Raw genomic sequence first — 24086 nt, forward strand, 5'->3', positions numbered from 1 at the left:
GGGGACTGAAGGACTGGAGGTGGGGGGGTGCGTGGCACTTAGGTATATGGGGTTCCAGCTCTCTATGGGCTTCTGGGCTTTTTCTCACCAGCTCAGGCTTCCAGAACCTCAAATCAAGGAAGACTCAGGCAGCTGCCCAAGTAAAGGGACAAGAGGTTTGGAACTCTGCTATAGTAAAGCAGACACCGGCTGGAGATCCATATTTCATATGATGGTCTCCAATTTTCTGTTTAATTTGGTGGGGGGGCAGGGCACTGGGGTGTGTTAAAAGGGGGTTTTTAAATGTTTTGCCACTGGCAGCAGAGAGGATGGAGGAATTGAAGTGGACAACTGGCAACAAGGGGCAGTAGGGGGGTCCCTGTAAATAAGAGAAATAAGAACAGTGGAGAACATTCCGGAAGCATCCAGAGCCGAACAACTCTTCCTTTCAGGGTAGTGCTGAGCTTCACGGGGCTCTTTTTGGGAGAATGGGGACCTGGTGGGTCCCTATGCAGGTGGACCCCCATCCCACCTTCCCCCACCATGGCCATTCCTCTCCCCCCCACCCCGCTTCCCCACAGTGCCAGGCCAGCCCATGAACTTCCGGGCCGAGGCCAAGTCAGAGACGAGCATTGGGCTCTCCTGGAGCCCCCCGCGGCAAGAGAGCATCATCAAGTACGAGCTCCTGTACCGGGAAGGCGACCACGGCAGGGAGGTGCGTTGGTGGGGTAGGCGGCGCTGGCTCTCACCCCTGGTACCCTCTCAGGGTGGCCGGCTCTGTGCCAAAATGCCTGTCTCCCCTTCTCTTTGCCCCTGTTCATTGCTGATTTGTCCGCCTCTCACGCCTTCTGCTCTGTCCATTTCCATGTGTCTGTGTCTCTCCATCTCTGTCTCTCTCCCCTCCCCGCCCCCAGGTCGGGAGGACCTTCGACCCGGCCACAGCCTTCGTGGTGGATGACCTCAAGCCCAACACGGAGTACGCCTTCCGCCTGGCGGCGCGCTCCCCGCAGGGTCTGGGCGCCTTCACCTCGGTGGTGCGGCAGCGCACGCTGCAGTCCAGTAGGTGTCTCGCCGACCCCGCCCTGACCTGCGGGGGGGACCCGGCCAGCGCAGGCGTCCTGCGCACTGACCAGGGCGGGGCCTGCGTGGGGGTGGGGGTGGGGGTGGGGGCGCCGCTGCTGGTCCCGCCTCGCTCCTCCGCCCCTGACGCGAGCACCCGTGCTGCACCTCAGTTCTCCTGCCAGTGCAGTGAGGGGCTGCCCGCGGGGACCCGCAGGTTCCCCATCTCTCTGGGACACAGCCGTGGCCAAGATTTCACCCCTGGTTGGGGAGTGGAGGTTGAGGGTACTTTTGCTCTCCTCTCTCTCTCCCGGATTTGGGGCCAGTGGAATGGCCCATTTCATAGGCTTGTGGAGGGGTCCGTGAGGCCATCACAGCTCACAACCCATCCCTCCCAGAGAGCAGAGGGCGCAGAGATAATCGCACCTCCCTAAACGGCCTTTTTGCCCCCAAGACAGGGTCCTCATTGCCGAGGGCCAGGGCGGGGGGAAATTGGAGCTGATGCCAGATTCTGGGGGGAGAGCAGGGCCTCCAAAAGTCAGGGCTCTCGAATTGCTGGAGTTCTTCGCTGTGCCCGCCCGGCCTCCCTGTCACAAAAAGGTCACCTTTTGGCCAGAACACCGCAGCCGGCTCTGGGCCACTCCGTGCTCTGAGCTCAGGGCCTGCACAGGCCCCTCCTCCCGCTGCCTCCCCTGCCTCCTCCTCCTCTCTCTGCTCCCTCCTCTCTGCTCAGCCTGGCCCGTGTGACCACCGCCATGGACCCCCTGTCCTCCCCTCCCCCTGTTCAGTCAGTCAATCGGGTAGTCACCCCAGACCTTGCTCTGGAAGCCGCCGGTGTTCAAACCTTCAAGCCCCTCCCTGGGTGTGTGCACACAGGGGGTCACGGGTTAGTTGAGAGTGACAGCAACTTGGGCTGGAGAGTCTGGGCTGCTGGGTTGAGGGGCCTTGGAGACGCAGCACCCCCATCACCCCCAGCCCCTTACCCTCCTCCCTACCCTACTGGGGCCGAGCCAAGCCAAGCGCTCCACAGCTCACAGGCGTGTTTGTGCGTGAGGCGATCAGTGAGGGTGTCCTGTGGCTTGGGTGGCCACGTGAGAGCCCGGCACAGGTGCCGCGAAGGTGAGTACACGCTGGTCTCCAGCGGGTTCACAAAAACGGCCCACCCTGCGTGCCCCCTAGCCTGTACCCCATGTGCACCAGCAGCCCTGGGCTGTGCAGATGGTCCAGAGCCCAAATTCAGTCCCCTCAAACTCTCCACCCCACTGCCAAGAGGCACAGCTGCCCAGAAACTGGGAATCCGGAACCACACCCATTCACACATGCGCGCATCTGTGTGCACATCCATGTACCCCGCCCCCTCCTGAGATGTCACGCAGGTTGGGCTGGATTGTGAAGGAGGTGGCCTCCAAGGTCTGCAAGAAAGTGACTTTGGCCTAGCCATGTGAACCTCCGGGGCGGCCCAGGACAGGGAGTGGGGAAGAAGGGACTCCCCACTTCGCACCCCGAGATGGGTGGGGCCTGAGAGAACTGGCAGCCAAGACTCAGGGCCAGGCGTATACCCCCCACCCCACCCCAGGGAGTGCGGGCTTCTTAGGCTGAACTCAAGGGTAGGTGGAGGCCAGACCACTCAGCCGTGGGTCTCCCCAGACACCGTCCCACGTTCCCGCCTCATCCGCGCCAGCTGGGAACTGCAGCGTGCCCGCACTAGGGCCAGAGCAGGGCTGCGAGCCCACTCACATCCGGAGACCCACCCAGAGCTCGGTCTGGCCTTGTAGCTCAGCACTCCGCCATTCCTTCCCTCGTAAGAAAGTCTTTTAAGTTAGCAGTTGAAGAGTGGAAGGTAGGTAACCAGACTGGGAGTTTTCTGGAAGGCGTCTTTCTTTTATTATGGTTTTTCTCATCATCATCACCATCATCGTTGTTTCTTCTTTTATTATGATTTTGGTTTTATTTTTCCTCCCCTTTTCTCAGCAAATCCATTCCTTTTTGGCACATTCCTCAGTTGGTTTTTCCCTCCTGCCCAAATCCTCTGGGGCACTTTGGTTGGGGTGGCTGGTCAAGAAATGAGGGAAGGGACCCCCAAGTGTCTAGTTTCAGAGGAAGGAACTCCCGTGTTTCACTCTAAGCAAGGCCAGAGAGCCATTCTGGCTGCAGTAAGCCATTGGCGTGGCCTCCAGGGTCTCTGGTAGCCTGATATCTTTGAGGATGGGGCCTCTGATTCATCTTTGGGTCCCAGACCCTGGAATGGGGTGTGCTCATAGTAACTACTTTATAGACACACTCAAACAAATAGGACTGGCGTGATGGTGACAGTTCTATCTGCCTTGACTTCAAGCAAGGCTGGTGACCTCTCTGAGCCTCCCTCTAGAGGCAAGTCAGACTCTAGGGTCATGGCCAGTGGGGGAAAGGGTGGCTGAGTGGCACCAGCCACCATCAACTGGCCTGAACCAATAAAGGCACAGGCTGAGATCTGAATCCCCAGCCTCAACCAAGACAGCCCGTGGACAGCAGCTGAGCCTGGCTTCAAGTCCTGGCTCTTGTCATGTGCCCTTATTTACACCATTTGCCTTTTCTGGGTCTCAGGTTCCTCACCTCTAAAATGGGAGGTGAGCACCCAGAATGGGTGGGGCCTTGCACCCAGTAGGTCCACAACCAATGATGAAAGAATGCCAGGCAAACCAGGTGGGCTTTGAAACTCATTTCCCCAGCTGGAACACTGGGTGGGGGTGGAGGGTGTTAGTTCTGGCTACCTAAGGGGTGAGGAGAATTACTGAGGCTCAGTCAGCGGGCTGCATTTTGAGTCTATAAAGGGCCTTGGGTGCTGGGCATGCAGAAGTTGCATAGAACATAAGGTTTATTATCAGCAATGCCCTAACACAGAGCCTGGCCCATAGTAGGAGACTATTACTGGTATTCCATAAAGCCCTTCACATGCGCAGTAAGTGCTTGGCGTGTACAAAGTATCACTGTTACTTAACAAAGCCTTCAGCATGCTGCCTGGCACACAGTAGGTACTCCGTAAATGGAGCTGCTATTTTCAGTCTAAACTTGGATGGTCAGGGGCCTGGGCACATAGTTGGCGCTCCATGAATGGAAGCTATTAGTAGTTTGTAACAAGCCTGACCTAGTGCCAGGCACACAGTAGGTCCCTGAAACATAGACACTATGATTATTGCTCTGCAAAACCCGTGGCACAGTGTCTGGCATACAGTAAATACTCAATAAGTGGTGCTTTAAAGAGGTTGGCCTGATGCTAAGCACATAGTAGGTGCTCATAGTAGGATGGGAGCCACCATCCATCTAAAAGGGCCTAGCATGCTTTCTGGCGTAGTTTTTGTTTGGAATTATTTGCCAGGTTCTTGGCACTGTGTGTAAATAGTAAGTGCTCAATAAGTACGAGCTCTTACCATTTTTTAAAAATATAAGGCTATTAGCACAGTGTTTGACACATAGTAGGTGCTTAATATGTGGGGGCTACTGTTATTCAGTGAAGACCTTAGCACAGTGTTTGACACATAGTAGATACTTAATATGTAGGAAGTACTACTATTATCCAGTAATAACAAAGCCTGGCACATAGTAGGTGCTTAATACATGAGGATGACTACTGTTATCCAATAAAGCTCTTAGTACAGTGTTTGATACCTAGTAGGTCTTAAGAAATAACTTAGTGTTCTACAGGACCGTTAGTACAGTACCTAGCACGTACTTAGTATGTGGGAACTGTTACTCTTTTTCAATAAAGCCCCTAGACAATGGCTGGCACACAGGTGCTATTATGTGGGGACTGTTACTATTAATCTGATAAAGGCCTTAGCACAGTGTCTGGCCTGCAGTAGGCACTGCATAAATGGCAACTGCTGTGTTTATCTTCAGAGATAAAATGACCAGCCCATAGTAGTGCTCAACAAGTGAGACTTGATATTGATCTGTAATGGGCTAAGTGTGGCATCAGGTGCACAGTAGGGTCTCAAAAGAGAAGTATGATCTTTAAAAACTTTGGCACACGATAGGTGCTAAATATGGGCTGGGTTACATGTAAAACCTTGGCCTAGTGCCATCACAGTAGGTGTCCAGTACACAGGGACTTTTATCATTACTCTGTACAGCCCTTGACATGCTAAATGGCACATAGTAGGTGCTCAGTATATGGGCATTATTTTCTTTGGAGAAGCCAAGAGGATGGTCCTGGTTGAAGTAACCATTGGAATGCCCTCTGGGGTCCCTGGCAGTAAATAGAGTTTTTATTGCTTTTGCACTTGGCTAGTGGCTGGCACATAGTAAGTGCCCAATAGTTGAGAGTCTTATTGCTGTTCCTTTTGCACAGTGCCTGGCACACAGTAGGTATGCAATAAATTTTTCACTCTAATTCTGTGAAGCCCTTAAATGGGGCTTTTATGGCTTTTACACTAGGCATAGTCGCTGGCACAAAATAAGTGCTTCAACAAGTGACGGTTTTATTGCTAGTCCTCTGGCACAGTGCCTGGTGCACAGTAGGTGTTCAGCAAATAAGTACACTTACTGTTACTCTGCGTAGCCCTTGGCACGTAGTGAGTGCCCCCAATTTTGGGGGTTTTATTGCTATTCTCTGGCACAGTGCCTAGCACCAGTAGGTGTTCAATAGATAAGTATATTTACTATCATTCCATTCCTGGTGCTATACATGGCACACAGTAGGTGTTCAGTAAATGAGTACATTTACTGTTATTTTTGCGAAGCCCTTGGCACCATGCCTGCCATACAGTAGGTGCCCCATAAACAGGGCTTTTATTGCTATTTCATTGATTGCCATGCTTGGCACATAGTAAGTGACCAGTAAATGGGGCTTTTCCTGCTATTCCACTTGGCACAGTGCCTGGCACATAGTAGGTGCCAGTAAGTGGGGCTTTTATGACTGCGCTACTTGGCACAGTGCCTGGCACGTAATAGGTGTTCAATAAATGGGGATTTTAACTGCTATTCCATTTGTCACCATGCCTGGCACATGGTGCTGGAAAATAGGGCTTTTACTGCTATGCCATTTGGCACAGTGCCTGGCACCCACATGCGCTCCATGAGGACTGTGACTACCCTCTACCCAAGACCTACTGTGTGCCAAGTGCCCCTCCTGGTGAGTGCAGCGTTCTTGGCCAGCCCTCCCAGCCCCCATCCCCGCCCACCTGCCCACCCACCCATCTCACCTTTGGTTGACACCCGCTTCTTTTGGGTTCGACTTCTCTTTGGTTTGGTTCTGTTTTGTTTGTTATCATCTTCTTTTTTATTTTCTCTTTCCCATCTTTTGTTTCCCCACCCCCTTCCCTGCCCATCCCGCCTCCCTTCCCCACCCCCACGTTCTCCCCCCCTCCAATAGAACCGTCAGCCCCCCCTCAAGACGTTAAATGTGTCAGCACGCGCTCCACGGCCATTTTGGTAAGTTGGCGCCCGCCGCCGCCGGAAACGCACAACGGGGCCCTGGTGAGCTATAGCGTCCGCTACCGACCGCTGGGCTCAGAGGACCCGCAACCCAAGGAGGTGAACGGCATCCCCCCGACCACCACTCAGATCCTGCTGGAGGCCTTGGACAAGTGGACTGAGTACCGCATCACGGCTGTCGCTCACACAGAGGTGGGACCAGGGCCCGAGAGCTCGCCCGTGGTCGTCCGCACCGACGAGGACGGTAAGCACCGGCCCCGGGCCCAGGACCCCACAGGCCCCAGCCTGGGCCCCCCTCCCCAGCTTTGGAGCCTTCCGTCCCTGGAAAACTGGGCTGGCTGGTGGTCAGAAGGTAGAAGCCACAATCAGGAGAGGGAGACATGCAGCTGTCAGCCTCCCCAAGCCATTCCGGGTCCTTGATCTTGGAGTTATCTATTTGGACCTTCGGGGCTGCATATTCTCTCTGATCCTTGGGCCTGGAAAGTTAAGCTGGCAGCCTTGTATTTTGGTCCAGTGGTGGAAACCTTGGAAACGGAGTGTAAGAAACAGCAAGCAGCATGTGCAACAAAATTAGGGTCCCTGAGCCCAGAAAACCCAGGTTTTAGACTCTTGCGATGACCTGAGATTTGGAGCCCCTTGGGTCTGAGCCACCCTAGCTAGAAAGTCAGATTACGTGCTGATTTTGGTTAACAGCCAGCTCTCTGGGAGACAGAGACAGAGACTGATTTGTAGTGCTGGCCGGTTTCTCTGGTGTAAATATTCCTGCTGTAGCCGTTTTAAGGCACTGGCCATGCAGTAGAAGCTGAGACCCTGGGGAGAAATGGAGCAAGCAGCCTCCCAAACAAAACTTCAGCCCCTTGGTCCCAGCAGCCTAGGTCAGTTTTTTTTCCTGAGCCATTGGCCTAGAAGGTTCGGTTGGCGACCCCACATTTTTCCCTAAGCGTGGTGCAGAAATGAAGCCATTCTTCACGTTAGACCTTGGGGTGGGGGTGGAGAGGGCTCTTCACTGGGGGCTGGCTAGAAAGAGTCCCAGCTCAGAGTGGGCTGGCTGCATCCTGGAGTGTATAGGACCATGCAGCTGGACTGCCTGGGTTCAGATCCCGGCTTTGCCTCTTGATAACCCCGAGGTCTCGGAATCAATTCTCTGTGCCTCAGCTTCCCTGTCTGTAAAGTGCGTTTGTATAAGAGCCCCTGTGTGGAAGGGTTGCAGTTAAGACGGAGGCAGTGTGGGTAAAGTGCTTAGAATGGGGCATGCACGGCCTGCTTATGTCTGTGGCCCTGGGCAGGTGGCCTAGGCTCTGGGGGACCTCTGTTGCCCGTCTGTAAATGGGGTGCACCGTCAGGGACCCCTCCCTGGGCTATGAGAGGCCTGCAGGAGGTATTCCCTCCTCACCAGTGGTGAGCACTCAAGAGCTCCCAGTTAATCGACAGTCACCCTGGCATCGGGCAGTGGCGTTGCCCGGGGCAGGGCTGGACGCCCCAGTAACGGCCCCGCCCGCCCCTCCCCTCCCCTTCCCCTGCCAGTGCCCAGCGCGCCTCCGCGGAAGGTGGAGGCGGAGGCGCTCAACGCCACGGCCATCCGCGTGCTGTGGCGCTCGCCCGCGCCCGGCCGGCAGCACGGCCAGATCCGAGGCTACCAGGTCCACTACGTGCGCATGGAGGGCGCTGAGGCCCGAGGGCCACCGCGCATCAAGGACGTCATGCTGGCTGATGCCCAGGTGGGCAGGGCTCCCGGGCGGGGCCTGGGAGCGGGGCGGGGCCCGGGCCCCTGCGCTCCTGCCCTTTCGCTGTTCCTCTGTCCCTCTCTCCGGCTACTCTGCTCACCTACTCCTCTTTCCCCTGCCGCCTCCTCCCGCGCTCAGTGGGAGATGGATGACACCGCTGAATATGTAAGTAGTGCCTTCCAGCCATGGCCAGGGCTCTTCCCGCGGGCCGTGAGGTGCTGTGATCCCACCCCAGCCCTGCACGCCCCTGTAAAAGGGTCTCCTCCCCTGGGCCCCCGCTGCATATCTAATTACCTCTTGGAGCTTGCAGCCTTGATTTTGCATCAGACAAATGGCACCTGCTAGGGTCCCCAGGAGGATCCATTAGCCCTTCTTACCTGAATGGCCCTGGACTCTGCCGGCTTCATGCCTCCATATTTCCCTGCCTCGGCCCTGCTGCCCGCTGCTATCTTCACCCTCACAGCTTTGCTCGAGCTGTCCCACAGCCTGGAAAGCCTTTCCCACAGCATTAACTACTGCCCCCACCCCTGTAGGACCCAGGCCTGGCAGATCAGAACTGGGTCACTTTCCAGGCGAACCTGACTCTTTTGTCACCTGGCTTTTCCCTCACTGCCCTTGAAACTTCTCTGTCTGGCCACATGCCTTCTTCATTCTAGCCATGGCATGAGAGGGGTCAGTGGGCCCTCTCACTGTTGGACCCAGGCCTGGCAGATCAGAACTGGGTCACTTTCCAGGCGAACCTGACCCTTTTGTCACCTGGCTTTTCCCTCACTGCCCTTGAAACTTCTCTGTCTGGCCACATGCCTTCTTCATTCTAGCCATGGCATGAGAGGGGTCAGTGGGCCCCGGCTGGGAAAGGAGGCCAGCAGGACCCCTGTTTCGACCCCTCCAAGCTTTCTCAGGAGGCCCTTAACCAGGGTTGGGACTGCCTCTCACTGGACTGTCTTTCTGGCCCTAAGATGGGTCCACAGGCTCTCCTGAGAGAGACATGACCCTGCCCACTCAGTCACTCTGCTTCCTTCCACTCCCAACCCTGGGGCGGGGGGCAGATTCCCTAGCGGCTCCAGCTTAGCCCTTCCTACCCATCAAGACCCCAGAGGGACTGAATGTGAGGCTCAGGGGCAGGAGACCCTCTGTTCGTGCATCCTGTGCCCCCTCCTCATGCCCCTGACCTACCCCACAGCTCCCAGGCATGCCAGAGGTGTTCGTGGGAGTGCATGCATTGGGACATGGGCACACGTGTGACCGTGTGAGGGTTAAGCTGCTCTGTCATTCACTCAACAAGCAGTGATTTACTGAGCACCTATGGTATGTAGATCTTGTGCTAGGTGCTTGTGGGCCTGATAGAAACCAAGACCTGAGCCTGCCTCCTCTGGGGTCATGGTCCTGGGAAGACAGATGTTAATCAGAACGAAGCACAAATATGTATCTAGTTACAACTCTGGCAGGGATGGAGAGTAGACAGTGGTGTAAATGCTTGAATAGTCAGCTGGGTGGGTGCAGTCCTCACTGGTAGCATTTGCCCTTTTCCATGGTTGTAAATACTCCCACCATGTCAATTTCAAGCTACCTACCAGATGTGTGGTAGCTTGTCACAGTGTGGTATTTCTGTCACACAGGTACAAGAGACAGACTAGAATAACCTCGAAAACATAGATAACAGTAAACACAGCAAAAGATTTAGGGAGGGGTGGGTTTCAGTACTTATTACCTTTGTTTTACCATTACTTACTTGATCGTATGTTTATATAATTTAGTTTTTAGTAATGACTGTGTTTAATAACTGGCTTGCACATTTTCTGCAATTTTGACTATCGGCTTTTGAGAGCTGGTACGAGGAACCTCCAGCACACCATTGGGTGTAGTTGAGGCAGAGACAGCCAGTGCAAAGGCCCCGGGGTAGGACCGTGTCTGGTGTGTAGGAGGAATAGCGAGGAGGCCTATGTGGCTGGAGCAGAGTGAGTGAGGAAGGGGATGGGGGCAGGTAGTGCAGGGCCTTGTGGGCAGAGGGTGGGGAGGACTTAGGCTTTAGCCCCCAGGGAGGTGGGTGGCAGCCCTGCAGGGCTGTGGGCAGAAAAGGGTTGGGACCTGACTCAGGTGCTCACTGGTGCCCTCTGGGTGCTGCTGCAGGGAGGACAGATGGGGGCAAAAGTGGTAGCCGGGGACCAGAGGGGTGGGGACTGCCCTGTTCCAGGTGGGCCATGACAGGTGTCAGGCCACGTGTGCCCATCTCAGCATGAATGTGCTACGTGTTGGGGTCTGTGCATGAGGTCGGGTGCACGTCTCTGCCCGCAGACTGGGCCCCGTGTCCGCCTGGCTTGTCCCAGCATGGGGAGGAGGGCGGGCAGCCCTGGTGGCATCACTGATCCCTACCCTTGCCCACAGGAGATGATCATCACAAACCTGCAGCCTGAGACCGCCTACTCTATCACGGTAGCCGCCTACACCATGAAAGGCGATGGCGCTCGCAGCAAACCCAAGGTGGTGGTGACCAAGGGAGCAGGTAGGAGACCCCCTCTAGGGCCCCTGTGCCTCCAGAGCGTCCCTAGGGAGTTTTTGAGCCCATGCAGGGGGAGGGTATACCAGGCAGGAAGAGCAAAGAGAACAGAGGTGTGTGTGGGCCGGGGAGAGGGCACTCAGAGCCAGCGTGGTCCAGCCCTGCTCAGCTCCAGCCAGATGGAGACCTTTAACCGCCAGCTGTAACTCTTCATCCTCTGCTCAGACACCCTTCTCCAGCCTGACTGTCTCCTGCTCCTTTGGGTCTTTGTTTAATCTGCACCTCCTCGGGGAGCCCTCCCCATCCCGCACCCCGACCCCACCGTCTTGGTCAGAAATCCCCTCTGCACCCCTCCCACCTGCCGGCACCCTGTGCCGCCCCCATCCCAGGTCTGATCACCCCAGGGGGGCTGTCCTTTCAGAGTGGTGTGTCCGTCTCCCCTGCTGCACCATGAAGCCTCCTCTCTTGGCAGCCCTGCCTCAGTTTCCCCTTCTGGCCCCTTCAGGGACCTCGCCTCAGTCCCCAGAGACTGTTTTTTTCACCAGGCAAAATTAGCCGAGTGAGAGAAAGGCAACGGTAAATATCTAAGGGGGAGGGTGTTCCAGCCAAAAGGCACAGCCTGAGCAAAGCCTCAGAGAGGAGAATAAGTTTGGTGCGTTCAAGGGATGAAGGGCCCCTATGGCCTCCATCCCACCTCCCACACCCTCCTTTCAGCACCTCTGAGCATGCCTCTGATGTTCAAGTCCTCGCAGCTGGACACAACACCCCTCCACCCTACCGCCAGGGTGCTCCTTCTGTTCCCTTCACCTGCCTAGTCTCTGTGTCCTCCAGCACCCATGTAACCTCCTCCAGGAAGCTTCCCATGATCTCTCCCTCCTCTCTCAGGGATGTTGCATTAGAGCTATGCTTGCTAAGCAGAACCCACTGCATACACTGACTGTTTATGCCACAGTCCATTAAAGGTCCTGATAAGTCCTGCAGTAGAAAAGCCTGGTTTCAAGTGTAGAGCTTCTGCACTGCAAGAGTTCTCAGGACCTTGACACATTGATTACTACCCAGATTGAGAACTGTGGGGCAAGGGCAGGGTCTTGGACACCCCTGCGTTCCATGGGTATTAATCATGTGCCAGCAGGAGTCATTGGGCAAATAAATGAGGCAAGAGATGAGTGACATATTAACCAAAGGAGAAAGTACAAAGACAAGGACCTGCCCTGACATCCGTAGATGTTTTCCCTTATCGGGTCTTCTGAGTCCACTACTTCCTCACTGTTCCTTGCACTCTCTCAGCACGATCTGAGCTCAGGGTCTTTGCACTGGCTGCTCCTTCTGACTGAACTGTTCCCTGCAGACCTCCCTGCGGCTCCGTTCCTCAGCTCCTTCAAGTCTTTATTCTGAATGAGGCCTTCCCAAGACTGCTTTTAAAAATTGCAACCTTAGGAGATCGTTTTGTGACTCAGCAGTAATGAACCCAGTTGCTATCCATGAGGACATGGGTTCAACCCCTGGCCTCTCCCAGTAGGTTAAGGATCCAGCATTGCCGTGAGCTGTGGCGTAGGTCACAGATGTGGCTCGGATCTAGCATTGCTGTGGCTGTGGTGTAGGCCGGTGGCTACAGCTCTGATTTGACCCCTAGCCTGGGAACCTCCATATGCTGCAGGTGCGGCCCTAATAAGACAAAAAAAAAAAAAAAAGAGTTCCCCTTGTGGCTCAGCAGTAATGAACCTAACTGGTGTCCATGAGGATGAAGGTTTGATCCCTGGCCTCCATTAGTGGGTTAAGGATGTGGCGTTGCCATGAGCTATGGTGTAGGACAAGGCATGGATCCCAAGTTTCTGTGGCTGTGGCGTGAGCCGACAACTGCAGTTCCAATTTGATCCCTAACTTGGGAACTTCCAGATGCCGCCAGTGCAGCCCTAAAGAAGATCAAAAAAAAAAAATTTTTTTTCAACTCTAGGAATTCCCTGGTGGTTTAGTGGTTAGGACTCAGCACTTTCACTTCTGGAGCTGGAGTTCCATGCCTGGTCTGGGAACTGATATCCCACATCATGCCACTGCATGCCACAGCCAAGAAAAAAATTAAAATTAAATTAAAAATAGGTTAAAAATTGCAACCCCACCCCGTGCTCCCTGGCTGAGGTGTTGGTCACATGGCCCTGACTCCTGCCCCATGTCCCCCACAGTGCTGGGCCGCCCCACCCTGTCGGTGCAGCAGACCCCCGAGGGCAGCCTGCTGGCACGCTGGGAGCCCCCGGCCAGCACCGCCGAGGACCAGGTGCTGGGCTACCGCCTGCAGTTCGGCCGCGAGGACTCATCACCCCTGGCCACACTGGAGTTCCCGCCCACCGAGGACCACTACACGGCGTCAGGCGTGCACAAGGGGGCCACGTACGTGTTCCGGCTGGCGGCCCGGAGCCGAGGTGGCCTGGGCGAGGAGGCGGCTGAGGTCCTGAGCATCCCTGAGGACACGCCCCGCGGCCACCCGCAGATCCTCGAGGCGGCCGGCAACGCCTCAGCCGGCACCGTCCTGCTCCGCTGGCTGCCGCCTGTGCCTGCCGAGCGCAACGGGGCCATTGTCAAGTACACGGTGGCCGTGAGGGAGGCCGGCGCCCTGGGCCCTGCCCGAGAGACTGAGCTGCCGGCGGCGGCCGAGCCGGGCGCCGAGAACGTGCTCACGCTGCGGGGCCTCAAGCCCGACACAGCCTATGACCTCCAAGTGCGGGCCCACACGCGCCGGGGCCCCGGCCCCTACAGCCCCCCCGTCCGCTACCGGACATTCCTGCGGGACCAAGGTAGGCGCGCGGTGACCCCCGCACCAGAGCCGGACCGGGCCTCGCGCCCACCCCCACCCCAGCCCCCTCCCTCTCCCCCGCCCAGGTAAGTGGTCACTTTTCTGCTTCCTCGTGGACGCTCAAGGCGAGTCCGGACCCCGAGGCTCTGGCGTTGGCAAAGGTGGGACGTGCCTAGGTGGCACCGCCGACCCCACCGCCGCCCCCCACCCTTCCCCACCCGCTCCGCCTTCTCTCTGCAGCTGCGTCGTCTCCCGCAGCAGGGACTTGGGACAGGGCCAGGCAGGGCCGGGCCAGGGCCAGACAGGAAGGCCACGGGCACGGGCACAGCGGACGACAGGGAGCGCCTGGGCCGCCCCACCCCATCCGATCCTGCCCGACCCCCAGCACTCACAGAGCCTCTCCTCTGCTCTCTCCCACTCGCTGCTCCCTGGCACAGTCTCGCCCAAGAACTTCAAGGTGAAGATGATCATGAAGACATCAGTCTTGCTCAGCTGGGAGTTCCCCGACAACTACAACTCACCCACACCCTACAAGGTGACTTCTCCCGCCACGTCAGGGGCCGAGGCTCAGTCTGGGGTCGGGACCTGGTCCAGGGTTAGGGGTCAGCTGGATCCAGAGCCGAGAGGGATCCGGTTTTGGCTGGAATTTCAGATCCAGGCAGGATTGGGACTCAGTTGGGACTCAGCAGGGGGTTGAGATTGAGTCTGGGTTTGGGGTTCAGTAGGGGACTAGGGCTCCATCAGAGCTGGGACTCAGCCTGGGGTCAGGGCTCAGCTGGGATTGAGGGCTAGTCTGGGTTCACGGTTGGTGGGGTCAGGGCTAAGCCTGGGATGGAGGCTCAGTCAGGATCAGGGGCTCAGCCCAGAGCCCCACTGAGCCGGCCCTGGCCCACAGATCCAGTACAACGGGCTCACACTGGACGTGGATGGCCGAACCACCAAGAAACTCATTACGCACCTCAAGCCCAACACCTTCTACAACTTCGTGCTGACCAACCGCGGCAGCAGCCTGGGCGGCCTCCAGCAGACCGTCACTGCCTGGACTGCCTTCAACCTGCTCAGCTCCAAGCCCAGCGTGACCCCCAAGCCTGACTCCGACGGCTTCATCGTGGTGTATCTGCCCGATGGCCAGAGCCCTGTGCCCGTCCAGTACGCTCAACCCACCCGTCCTCAGGGATTTCGCACCCCTCCGTTAGCCAGCTGGGGCCAGCCGCCTGACCTCTTTGGCCTCAGTTTCCTCGCCTGTCTGTAAAACAGAGATCACATCAGCCCTGTCCCACGTGGTTGCCCTGAAGGTCCAGTGCTTCTCACAGATGTTGTCACTAAATGTGGCCTTGTGTCTGCTCCTCCAGCATTCCCTGACACCCCCATATGCCTAACCTTCTGCTGGTTCTGGGTTCCCAGACTGGTGGGGAGACAGAACTACGACACAGACACTCTCAGGCCCGTGGTATGGCAGTGAGAGGCACCGGGGCTGAGAGTCCTCAGAGAGGAGAGGAGGACTCTGGGAAGCAGAGGAAAAATCAAGGGTTACAAGAATATGTGGGCATGAGAGCTGAGGCTTTGAAGGATGTATAGACGTTCAAGAACTATCCAGTTGACCCTTGAATAGCACAGGTTTGAGCTGCCTGTGTGGCTCTATGTGGATGTTTTTCAACAAATGCATACTACAGTACCACCCAGTCCACAGATGGATTGGTTGACTCCACAGATGGAGAACCACATATACAAGGGGTGACTGTACTTATATGTGGATTTTTGACTGCACAGAGGCTCAGCACCCCTAACCCCCATATTGTTGAAGGGACAACTGTATGTAATTGCATGGGGTGGGCTTTTCAGGCCAAAAGTACAGCATAATCAAAAGCCTGGAGGCTTGAATCAGAAAGTGTAGTTGTATGTGACTAGGGCTGTATACCCATTGTATGAGCAGAAGGGAAGATTCAGAGAGGGGTGACTCCCCCACTCAGCCCCAGGTCACATCCCTTGGCCATGCCTGTAGACAGCCTCCTCGTGACTTTTGTCTCCTAACAGGAACTACTACATCGTGATGGTGCCACTGCGCAAATCTCGTGGCGGCCAGTTCCTGACCCCACTGGGGAGTCCAGAGGACATGGACCTGGAGGAGGTAAGGGCTGGAGGACCAGCCAGTGGGGCTCAGACATGTCCCAGCTTTCATGAGCCCAGTTACTCCCAGCCAGGCTCTGAGCGGCCCACACCTCTGTTCCCACAGCTGATCCAGGACATTGCACGGCTGCAGAGGCGCAGCCTGCGGCACTCGCGCCAGCTGGAGGTGCCCCGGCCCTACATTGCTGCTCGCTTCTCAGTGTTGCCACCCACCTTCCATCCTGGTGACCAGAAGCAGTATGGTGGCTTTGACAACAGGGGCCTGGAGCCTGGCCACAGATATGTTCTCTTTGTGCTTGCTGTGCTGCAGAAGAGCGAGCCTGTGAGTCCTGAATTGTGTCTGCCCGCATCCAGCCATACCCATTGAGTGAGGCAGGCCCCAGTGTGGCCTCAGCTCCCAGGGCCCTGACCTCAGAGCCAGATACAGATCCTCCCAGCTCCCTGTGGTCAGGGCTGGGTAGAGGGAAGGATTCGAGGTTGAGGGAATCCCCAGAGGAAGGTTTTTTGGCAGAAGGGACTTTGGAACTGAGGCTTTGATGGATGTGTAGGAGTTCAATAAAGAAAAGGCATCCCTTGAACTTCCTGTTGTGGCTCAGTGGGTTAAGAACTCGACTGGTATCCATGAGGATGTGGGTTCAATTCCTGGCCTCGTTCAGTGGGGTTAAAGGATCTGGCATTGCCATGATCCTTGGTGTAGGTTGCAGACACAGCTTGGATCCAGTGTTGCTATGGCTCTGACATAGGCCAGCAGCTACAGCTTAGATTTGACCCCTAGCCTGGGAACCTCCACATGGCGGAAGTGCGGCCCTAAAAAGATTAAAAAAGAAAGAAAGGGCAGCCCAGGATGTACAAGTGCAAAGGTCTGTAGTGCAAGAGGAATAAAAAGGATCACAGAGAGGCTGAAACAGAGTGAGGGATGGGGCGAGTGACAATTGGGCCAGGCTACGCAGGCCACCAGGGTCAGGGTTCTTGGGAGCCATAAAAGGGTTTTGAGTAGGGGATGGACACACATCTGTGCCCGCTTGGCCCATCTGCCCCTGTGAGGAGGATGGGCACTGATGGGGGTCTCCCCCCACCCTGTTCCTGCAGACATTTGCGGCCAGCCCATTCTCAGACCCCTTCCAGCTGGATAACCCAGACCCTCAGCCCATCGTGGACGGCGAGGAGGGGCTCATCTGGGTGATTGGGCCCGTGCTAGCTGTCGTCTTTATCATCTGCATCGTTATTGCCATCTTGCTCTACAAGAAGTGAGCTCCCTGCAATCCCCCACTTGACAGGAGGGAGGCTTCCTCGAAAAGGGGGGTGGGGTCTGGAAAGGTCCAAGGAAGGGTGGTCTCAGAGGAGGGTCCCGGAAGCCCTCTATGCTACAGACAGGGAACCCAGTGCTCAGAGGAGTTAAGCCACTTGCTCACAGTCACACATCCTGGGAAATAGGAGCCCAGCCAATGACTCCTGTTAAGCCCCACACGCCATTCGGCAGGGTTTGGGATGGAGGCTGCCTCTGTCCAGTTGCGTGAGGATAGTCGTTGTAGTGGCCACAGGGGACACGTCCCAGCTTAGAAAGGGAGGGCTAGCACACTCCTCCTTGTGGTGGAGGACCCAAGCAGGATTAGCCTCATTTTCTGGAGGAGACCAAAGCTCAGGGAAAGCAAGCCACCCACAGTCACAGAAGGGGCCCCTGATGGCCAGCACGCCCTCACCTGTCATCTTTTCCCCTCCTCCTCGCCTGGGTCTACTTTCGGGAGCAGTAAGCCTGACAGGTAAGGACTGGTCCTGCCCATTGGAGGCTGAGGAGGGGATCTGGGGTGGTGCTGCTTCCGTGGGGTGAGGGGGTGCCCGGCTGCGCCAACATTGTACACATGTCTGTGCATGGTCCTGGGGACCCCGGCTGCATGCGGCTGGGTCACGTGTTTGTACGTCTGCTTGCTCCCACAAAGTAAACGCAAGGACTCGGAGCCCCGCACCAAATGTCTCCTGAACAATGCTGACCTTGCTCCCCACCACCCCAAGGACCCCGTGGAAATGCGGCGCATTAACTTCCAGACGCCAGGTATGTGCTTATCCCAGGTGCCAGGGGTGACACCGATGGGGAAGATAGCATGGGACGGAAAGCTTGGTGGACCCCCATCTGCTCCCACTGAACTGTGCTGGGTGCAGTTAAATTCCTGATTCCCAAATTCCTCTGTGGCTCTCGGGGGACTGTCGTGGGTTGATTCTGCCTGCAACCAAGGGAGGCTTTCGAAAAGTGGCATTTCATTGTGGTTGCTGTCTTCTCCGGGAGGTTCAAGGACACCTAAAAACAAAGACAAAAGCAAAAAAAATTCTAAATCTTGGGAGTTCCCGTCGTGGCGCAGTGGTTAACGAATCCGACTAGGAACCATGAGGTTGCGGGTTCGGTCCCTGCCCTTGCTCAGTGGGTTAACGATCCAGCATTGCCGTGAGCTGTGGTGTAGGTTGCAGACGCGGCTCGGATCCTGCGTTGCTGTGGCTCTGGCGTAGGCCGGTGGCTACAGCTCCGATTCAACCCCTGGCCTGGGAACCTCCATATGCCGCAGGAGCGGCCCAAGAAATAGCAACAACAACAACAAAAAAAAAGACAAAAAGAAAAAAAAAATTCTAAATCCTCATTTCTTCTGACAGAAAGTGATCGGCTTCTGCTCACACTTCTAGTCTTAAGGCCACCCAGTGATGGGTGTTAGGGTTTTTTCCGTACTCCCCTGGGATGTACCCTTACCAAGGCACGGAAACTCCCCCGCTTCTGCCATGCTGCGTCTCTCTCCCCTCCACGGCCACAGATGCTCATGTTCGCCTTGCCTCTTGATAGTTCCCTGTCGATTAATAGGATTCAGCCAAGTCCCCTGCCATGCCTGGTGGGAGAACTGAATCAGGGTCTTGCCCTTGATCTTCATGTACAGTGATCCTCTCATTCCCCCATCTCCTCCCTCTTTAATGGGCTCGTGCCAGCTGCTTCTAACCAAATAAGGAATTTTTAATTTAACTGGTGGCTGCTGTTCTCCTTATGAGCTCTAAGCATGCTGCCATCTGTTCCGTACCTACACCCTGCTCTCCATGTCCTGTCTCTGAACTTGTTCATATTAACTCTGTTTCCAACCAAATGGAGATTTTTAACATTTATATTTAATTGATGGCTGCAGTCCTCCTGAAGGGTTTCATGCATAGGCTTGCATGCTGTTCCTAACATTTCTTTCTCTTTTCTACTACTGGACTGTCTCATGTCAGTTCCATAACATCCAAATGAGGGTTTTGATCATTTATATTTAACTGACACATTCCTCCATAAGAGCTCATGGCAGCCCTTAACGTAGTAGTCCCTTCTCTTTTCTGTCTCTGGACTGACTAGCTTATGTCAATTCTGTTTCCATGCAAATGAGGATTTTAAACCTGTGGGTTTAACTGATGGCTGCTGTCCTTCTTGAAGCTCCTGTCATGGGACCACATGTCCTTCCCTTGCCCCCAAGTTTCACCTTCATCATCCTGCATCTCCTTCCAAAATCCCCTCTGCAGACCCCAGTAGGGGACCCCAAGGCCAGGTTGGTTTCAGGGGACATGTTTATAGAGGAACCTAAAGCTCTGAGATCTTTCCAGAGTCACAGCCAAAAACCAGGACTGGCTGGTGTCCAGTCAGAGGGATGCACAGCAACTGCCATAGGTTCTCTGGTTGGGGCCCAGGCGGCTGCGTGTCCCTCACTGTTGAAATGTCCCTGCCCTCTGCGTCTGTCCACCAGCTGCTGTACGTGCACCCAGCAAGGGATTGGGGGGAGGTGGGCTCCCCACGGGTTTTCATTTATTTATTGTTTGCTGTTTCTGCAGATTCAGGCCTCAGCAGCCCCCTCAGGGAGCCGGGGTTTCACTTTGAAAGTTAGTTTCTGTGTCTCTCTGTTCTTGGCTTTCTTTCGCCCCTGTTTGTTTTCATCCTTGGTTTCTCCATCCCGCCTCCTCTCTCTGCCCACCTGTCCTGCGCTGGCTTCTCAAGGCGGGTGGGAGTCTGGTCCACCGGGCCCTTAGATCATGGGTTGTGACTGCGTGCGTGTGTGGAGCAGGGAGGGGTTGGGGGCGGGATAGAGGCAAGAGAGTACATACATGAGAACAGCCAACCCGTGTGACTGGCAGGGGGACCCATCCGTCAAATGGACACTAGCCTCATGCCCTTAGAGGTGGGCTCTGGAGGAGCACCAGGGGTGGTGGGGAGCATGCAGGGACCCAGAACATCAGCTCTTTACCAATCGGCTTAGCAAATCCTTTGCTTTCACGTTGGTACGTGGATGCTGGCGCATAGCTCTCCATCTCAGTAGCTGCAGAGTGAATGTGGGAGCACATGTGTGGCCACCAGGCTCCAGGAGAGGAGAGGGGTCTGGCAGGCTCAGATATTGGGGAGAAAGAGCAAAGTCCCCCATCTCAGTACCTCTAGCCACCCCCCTGGGGCCTCCAAAGATAAGAGAAGTCACCATTTCATGCACCAGATGAGAACATGAACCCTGAGAGGTCAGGGGCAGGTGCACAGACAGATGGGGGCTCCACCATCCAACACACACGTACCCCATGTCTCCTTCCCCAGGCCCTCAGCTCCACCCGGCAGAGGACTGCTTCAGTCCCTCTGATCCGCGGGGGCCAGAAAGGGGTGTTGGCCTCCTGCCCTACCTGCCTCCCCAGGGCAATATTTTTGAAAGTCCAGCCAGCTGCATCTGCTTCTTCATTTCTGTGTCACTTGCCTGCTTCTTGCCACGAGGCACTAGGAGCTTGGAATCCTGCAGGGCGACCCTTCCCCAGCCCCTGCACCCTCAGCTGGTTGGGGGGGACGGAGGAGGGTGGTCACCGGGAGCCAGGGCTCAGCCAGGAGCTGCAGCCTCAGTGCCCCTCCCCCAGCCCTGCAGGCCTGTGGTCCTGGGCCCCTACAGGTGCCCACCCTGAACCTTCCCCTTCCCCGCCACTCCCTCTAACTGCAGCTCGTCCATCGCAGACTGACACTGTAGAGCACCCCCCGCCCTCTCCCCGGCCCATGGGCTGGCCTCCCAAGTGACCACCCGGCCGGCGGGTCTGCTCTCCCCGCAGGCATGCTCAGCCACCCGCCCATCCCCATCGCGGACATGGCAGAGCACACGGAACGCCTCAAAGCCAATGACAGCCTCAAGCTCTCCCAGGAGTACGAGGTGAGCGGGCCCCTGCCTCCCACCCTCCTGGGGCCCACAGATGCCCACCCTGACACCTTCCGCCTCCCCTTCCCCTCAGTCCATCGACCCGGGCCAGCAGTTCACGTGGGAGCACTCCAACCTGGAAGTGAACAAGCCCAAGAACCGCTATGCCAACGTTATCGCCTACGACCACTCTCGCGTCATCCTCCAGCCTATTGAAGGTATAGCACGTGGGGGCCCCAGGTTCCAGCTCACCCTTCCTCTTGGCCACGGGGCAAGGCCAGAGTGGACCCTCTGGGGGACTGGTGGGGAAACTGAGGCCTGATTCTGGTCACAGGCCTGGTCCACCAATAGCCAGAAACCACTGGGGAAGTTTTAGTATTTAGCGGATGGCTGCTATCCATTACACACTTCCAATGATTCCTCTGTATCCGTGGTTCTCAGTCAGGGAACACTTGACCACTCAGGACATCTGGCAACATCTGGGGATACTTTTGTTGTCACAGCCTGGAAGAGGGAGTGTTAGTGACATCTAGAGAGTAGAGGCCAGAGGTGCTGCTCAATTACCCGCGGAGCCCGGGACAGCCCCCACCATGATCTGGCCCCAAATGGCAGTAATGCTGAGATTGAGGAACCGTGAAGGATATGCCCCCGCTTTCCTTGGAGAGAGGTTGGGGCAATCCAGGAGGGTTTCCAGGTAGTGGTGGGCCAGGAGCAGCCAGCCTAAAAGGACAGAGGGCCCCCACTGACCTCTGGCTTGCCTTGGTCATAGGCATCGTGGGCAGCGATTATATCAACGCCAACTATGTGGATGGCTACCGGCGGCAGAATGCATACATTGCCACGCAGGGGCCACTGCCTGAGACCTTTGGTGACTTCTGGCGTATGGTGTGGGAGCAGCGCTCCGCTACCATCGTTATGATGACGCGGCTAGAGGAGAAGTCACGGGTGAGGCCTGGACCCTGTGGCCCCCAAGCCCTTAGCCAGCCCCAGCCCACACTCACCTCTGTTCTCTTACCTGGTACAGATCAAATGTGATCAGTATTGGCCCAACAGGGGCACGGAGACCTATGGCTTTATCCAGGTCACGCTGCTGGACACCATTGAGCTGGCCACATTCTGTGTGCGGACATTCTCCTTGCACAAGGTAGGGCCCAGGGAGCTCCCCACGGGACAAAGGAAAAACCAAATGTGTTGACCAAGGCGGACCACGTTCTCATGGACAGGGACACTGAGACTCAGGGGAATCGCTCTTGTCTCCAGCCATAGCAGGAAGACAAGTCAGCAGACTCCAACTTAGCCATGAACCTGTTGTCCCCTTGCTGTCAATCACTCCCAGCTCTTCCTTGTCCTCTGGCTTCACCCAGCCTAGGTTTATGACAGGGTCCTGGCAGGGTCTCAGCCATGCACTCAAGGGGCCTCCAGTTTCAGATATGCACACAGTGGGCATTTGGGACAGGGGCAGAGAGAATCTTTAGATTTGCATTTAACCAATGGCCTCTGTCCATAACATGTTTCCATGTGTTCTTCTGCATCAGTGGTTCTCAGTTGGGGCATTTTGGCATCCAGGGGACGCTTTTCAATGTCTGGGGACACTTTTTATTGTCATGATGGTGAAGGGAGATGTTTTTGGCACCACAGTGTTCCCCTGGCAGCCAGCCAGGTCCTCTCAACATTAGGGATACACCTGGCCCAGGTGCCAGAAAACTGAGTAGATGGACAAGAGGGAGTGAGAATTTTCAGTTCATTCACACATTGAGCACACCCTGTATCAGCCCCTGACCTGGGCACCAGGACACAGCAGGAACCAAGAAAGACAAAATATCTGGCTCTTGTGGGGCTTACAGTCTAGCGGACAGGACAGAAACAATAAACATATAAAATGACTTGACATCTTACACGTAAAAGTAAAGCAGGGGAAAATAAAGTGCGTAGCGAAGGGCCTGGAGTTGGTGGGGAAGGGAGGTATGAGCCGATCCGAGGGAACAGCATTCTAGGCAGAGGGCACAGCCCGTACAAAGGCCCAGGGCTGGACTGTGCCTGGGATGTTTTAGGAACAGTGAGGAGTCCTGTGTGGCTGGAGCTGAGTGAGGGCAGAGAGAGGCCAGGGGTAGGTTGTACAGGACTTTGGGGCCTTCAGGAGAGACTTGGGCTTTTCATTCAGGGAGGGCTGGTTGGTAGGGGTGCAGGGGGACAGGGACTGCTGACTCCGGTGCTCACTAGCACCCTCTGCTTGCCCCTAGGGGAATAGACTGTGGTGGGGGAGGGCTGGAGCCCTGCCCCCGGGGTGGAGGGGACTGCTCCGGTCTGGATGGGTGATGAAGGGGCCAGACCAGAGTGGTCGCTATGGAGGGGGCGAGTGAGAAATGGGCGGGCTTAGGATGGACGTTGAAGGCAGAGCTGATGGTGCTGACGGATGTCTTGGATGTGGGAAGGCAGGGGAGGGGAGTCAAGGGTCACCCCTAAATTCTGGCCAGAGCCCGAAGGCAGGGAGGAGGATTGGGAGAATGTGGGGGCATAGTGTTGGTCGCATTAAACGTGAGACGCTGGTGAAACTCCCACATGGAGACACGCCTGTGCCCAGGGGCAGCCTGGCCCCAAGTCAGGTGCTCGGGGACGTGGTCAGGAGGTGTCAACTCAGACCCCAGCCCATGAGTGGGGGGCCGCGATGATACGCGGTGTCCCTGTGGCCCCCAGAATGGCTCCAGCGAGAAGCGTGAGGTCCGCCAGTTCCAGTTCACAGCGTGGCCGGACCATGGGGTGCCTGAGTACCCGACACCGTTCCTGGCCTTCCTGCGGAGAGTCAAGACCTGCAACCCACCGGACGCGGGCCCCATTGTGGTCCACTGCAGGTACCCCTGTCCCCCATCCTCCGCTCCTGGCTCCCCTCTGCACCTCGGGGCACACCTGATGGTCCTGCCTGTCTCCGCAGTGCCGGCGTGGGCCGCACGGGCTGCTTCATCGTCATCGACGCCATGCTGGAGCGGATCAAGCCAGAGAAGACGGTGGACGTGTACGGCCACGTGACGCTCATGCGGTCCCAGCGCAACTACATGGTGCAGACAGAGGACCAGTACAGCTTCATCCACGAGGCCCTGCTGGAGGCCGTGGGCTGCGGCAACACGGAGGTGCCTGCCCGTAGCCTCTACGCCTACATCCAGAAGTTGACCCAGGTGGAGCCTGGCGAGCATGTCACCGGCATGGAGCTCGAGTTCAAGGTGGGAGTCGGCCAGAGGATGATGTGGGCAGGATGGGGGAGGAACAGAGCAGGAGACCAGAGGGTGGGGATTGGTGTTCCCCCGCCTGCCGTTCCACTGTCCAGGCTCTGGCTGAAAACACACAGCCCTCCC

General features: G+C 56.4%; 1 protein-coding gene across 5 annotated transcripts in view; it reads left to right on the plus strand.

Moving 5' to 3' along the window:
* Nucleotides 1-24086, plus strand: part of PTPRS (protein tyrosine phosphatase receptor type S) — a 105981-nt gene that overhangs the window by 76138 nt on the left and 5757 nt on the right. For 2 of the 5 annotated variants that reach the window (XM_047777407.1, XM_047777406.1), the window contains exons 9-28: nucleotides 561-694; nucleotides 894-1038; nucleotides 6389-6694; nucleotides 7975-8168; nucleotides 10560-10677; nucleotides 12852-13460; nucleotides 13897-13994; nucleotides 14355-14608; nucleotides 15494-15587; nucleotides 15693-15908; nucleotides 16676-16833; nucleotides 17335-17346; nucleotides 17524-17636; nucleotides 19418-19465; nucleotides 20657-20754; nucleotides 20834-20957; nucleotides 21509-21684; nucleotides 21764-21883; nucleotides 23434-23588; nucleotides 23669-23954. In XM_047777407.1, coding sequence (XP_047633363.1) covers nucleotides 561-694; nucleotides 894-1038; nucleotides 6389-6694; nucleotides 7975-8168; nucleotides 10560-10677; nucleotides 12852-13460; nucleotides 13897-13994; nucleotides 14355-14608; nucleotides 15494-15587; nucleotides 15693-15908; nucleotides 16676-16833; nucleotides 17335-17346; nucleotides 17524-17636; nucleotides 19418-19465; nucleotides 20657-20754; nucleotides 20834-20957; nucleotides 21509-21684; nucleotides 21764-21883; nucleotides 23434-23588; nucleotides 23669-23954 — 3458 coding nt within the window. The remainder of the gene's footprint in view (nucleotides 1-560; nucleotides 695-893; nucleotides 1039-6388; nucleotides 6695-7974; nucleotides 8169-10559; nucleotides 10678-12851; nucleotides 13461-13896; nucleotides 13995-14354; nucleotides 14609-15493; nucleotides 15588-15692; nucleotides 15909-16675; nucleotides 16834-17334; nucleotides 17347-17523; nucleotides 17637-19417; nucleotides 19466-20656; nucleotides 20755-20833; nucleotides 20958-21508; nucleotides 21685-21763; nucleotides 21884-23433; nucleotides 23589-23668; nucleotides 23955-24086) is intronic. The other 3 variants (XM_047777408.1, XM_047777409.1, XM_047777410.1) reach the window with 3 other exon arrangements.

This window comes from Phacochoerus africanus, chromosome 4, assembly GCF_016906955.1.
Source record: "Phacochoerus africanus isolate WHEZ1 chromosome 4, ROS_Pafr_v1, whole genome shotgun sequence".
Taxonomy (NCBI): Eukaryota; Metazoa; Chordata; class Mammalia; order Artiodactyla; family Suidae; genus Phacochoerus; species Phacochoerus africanus.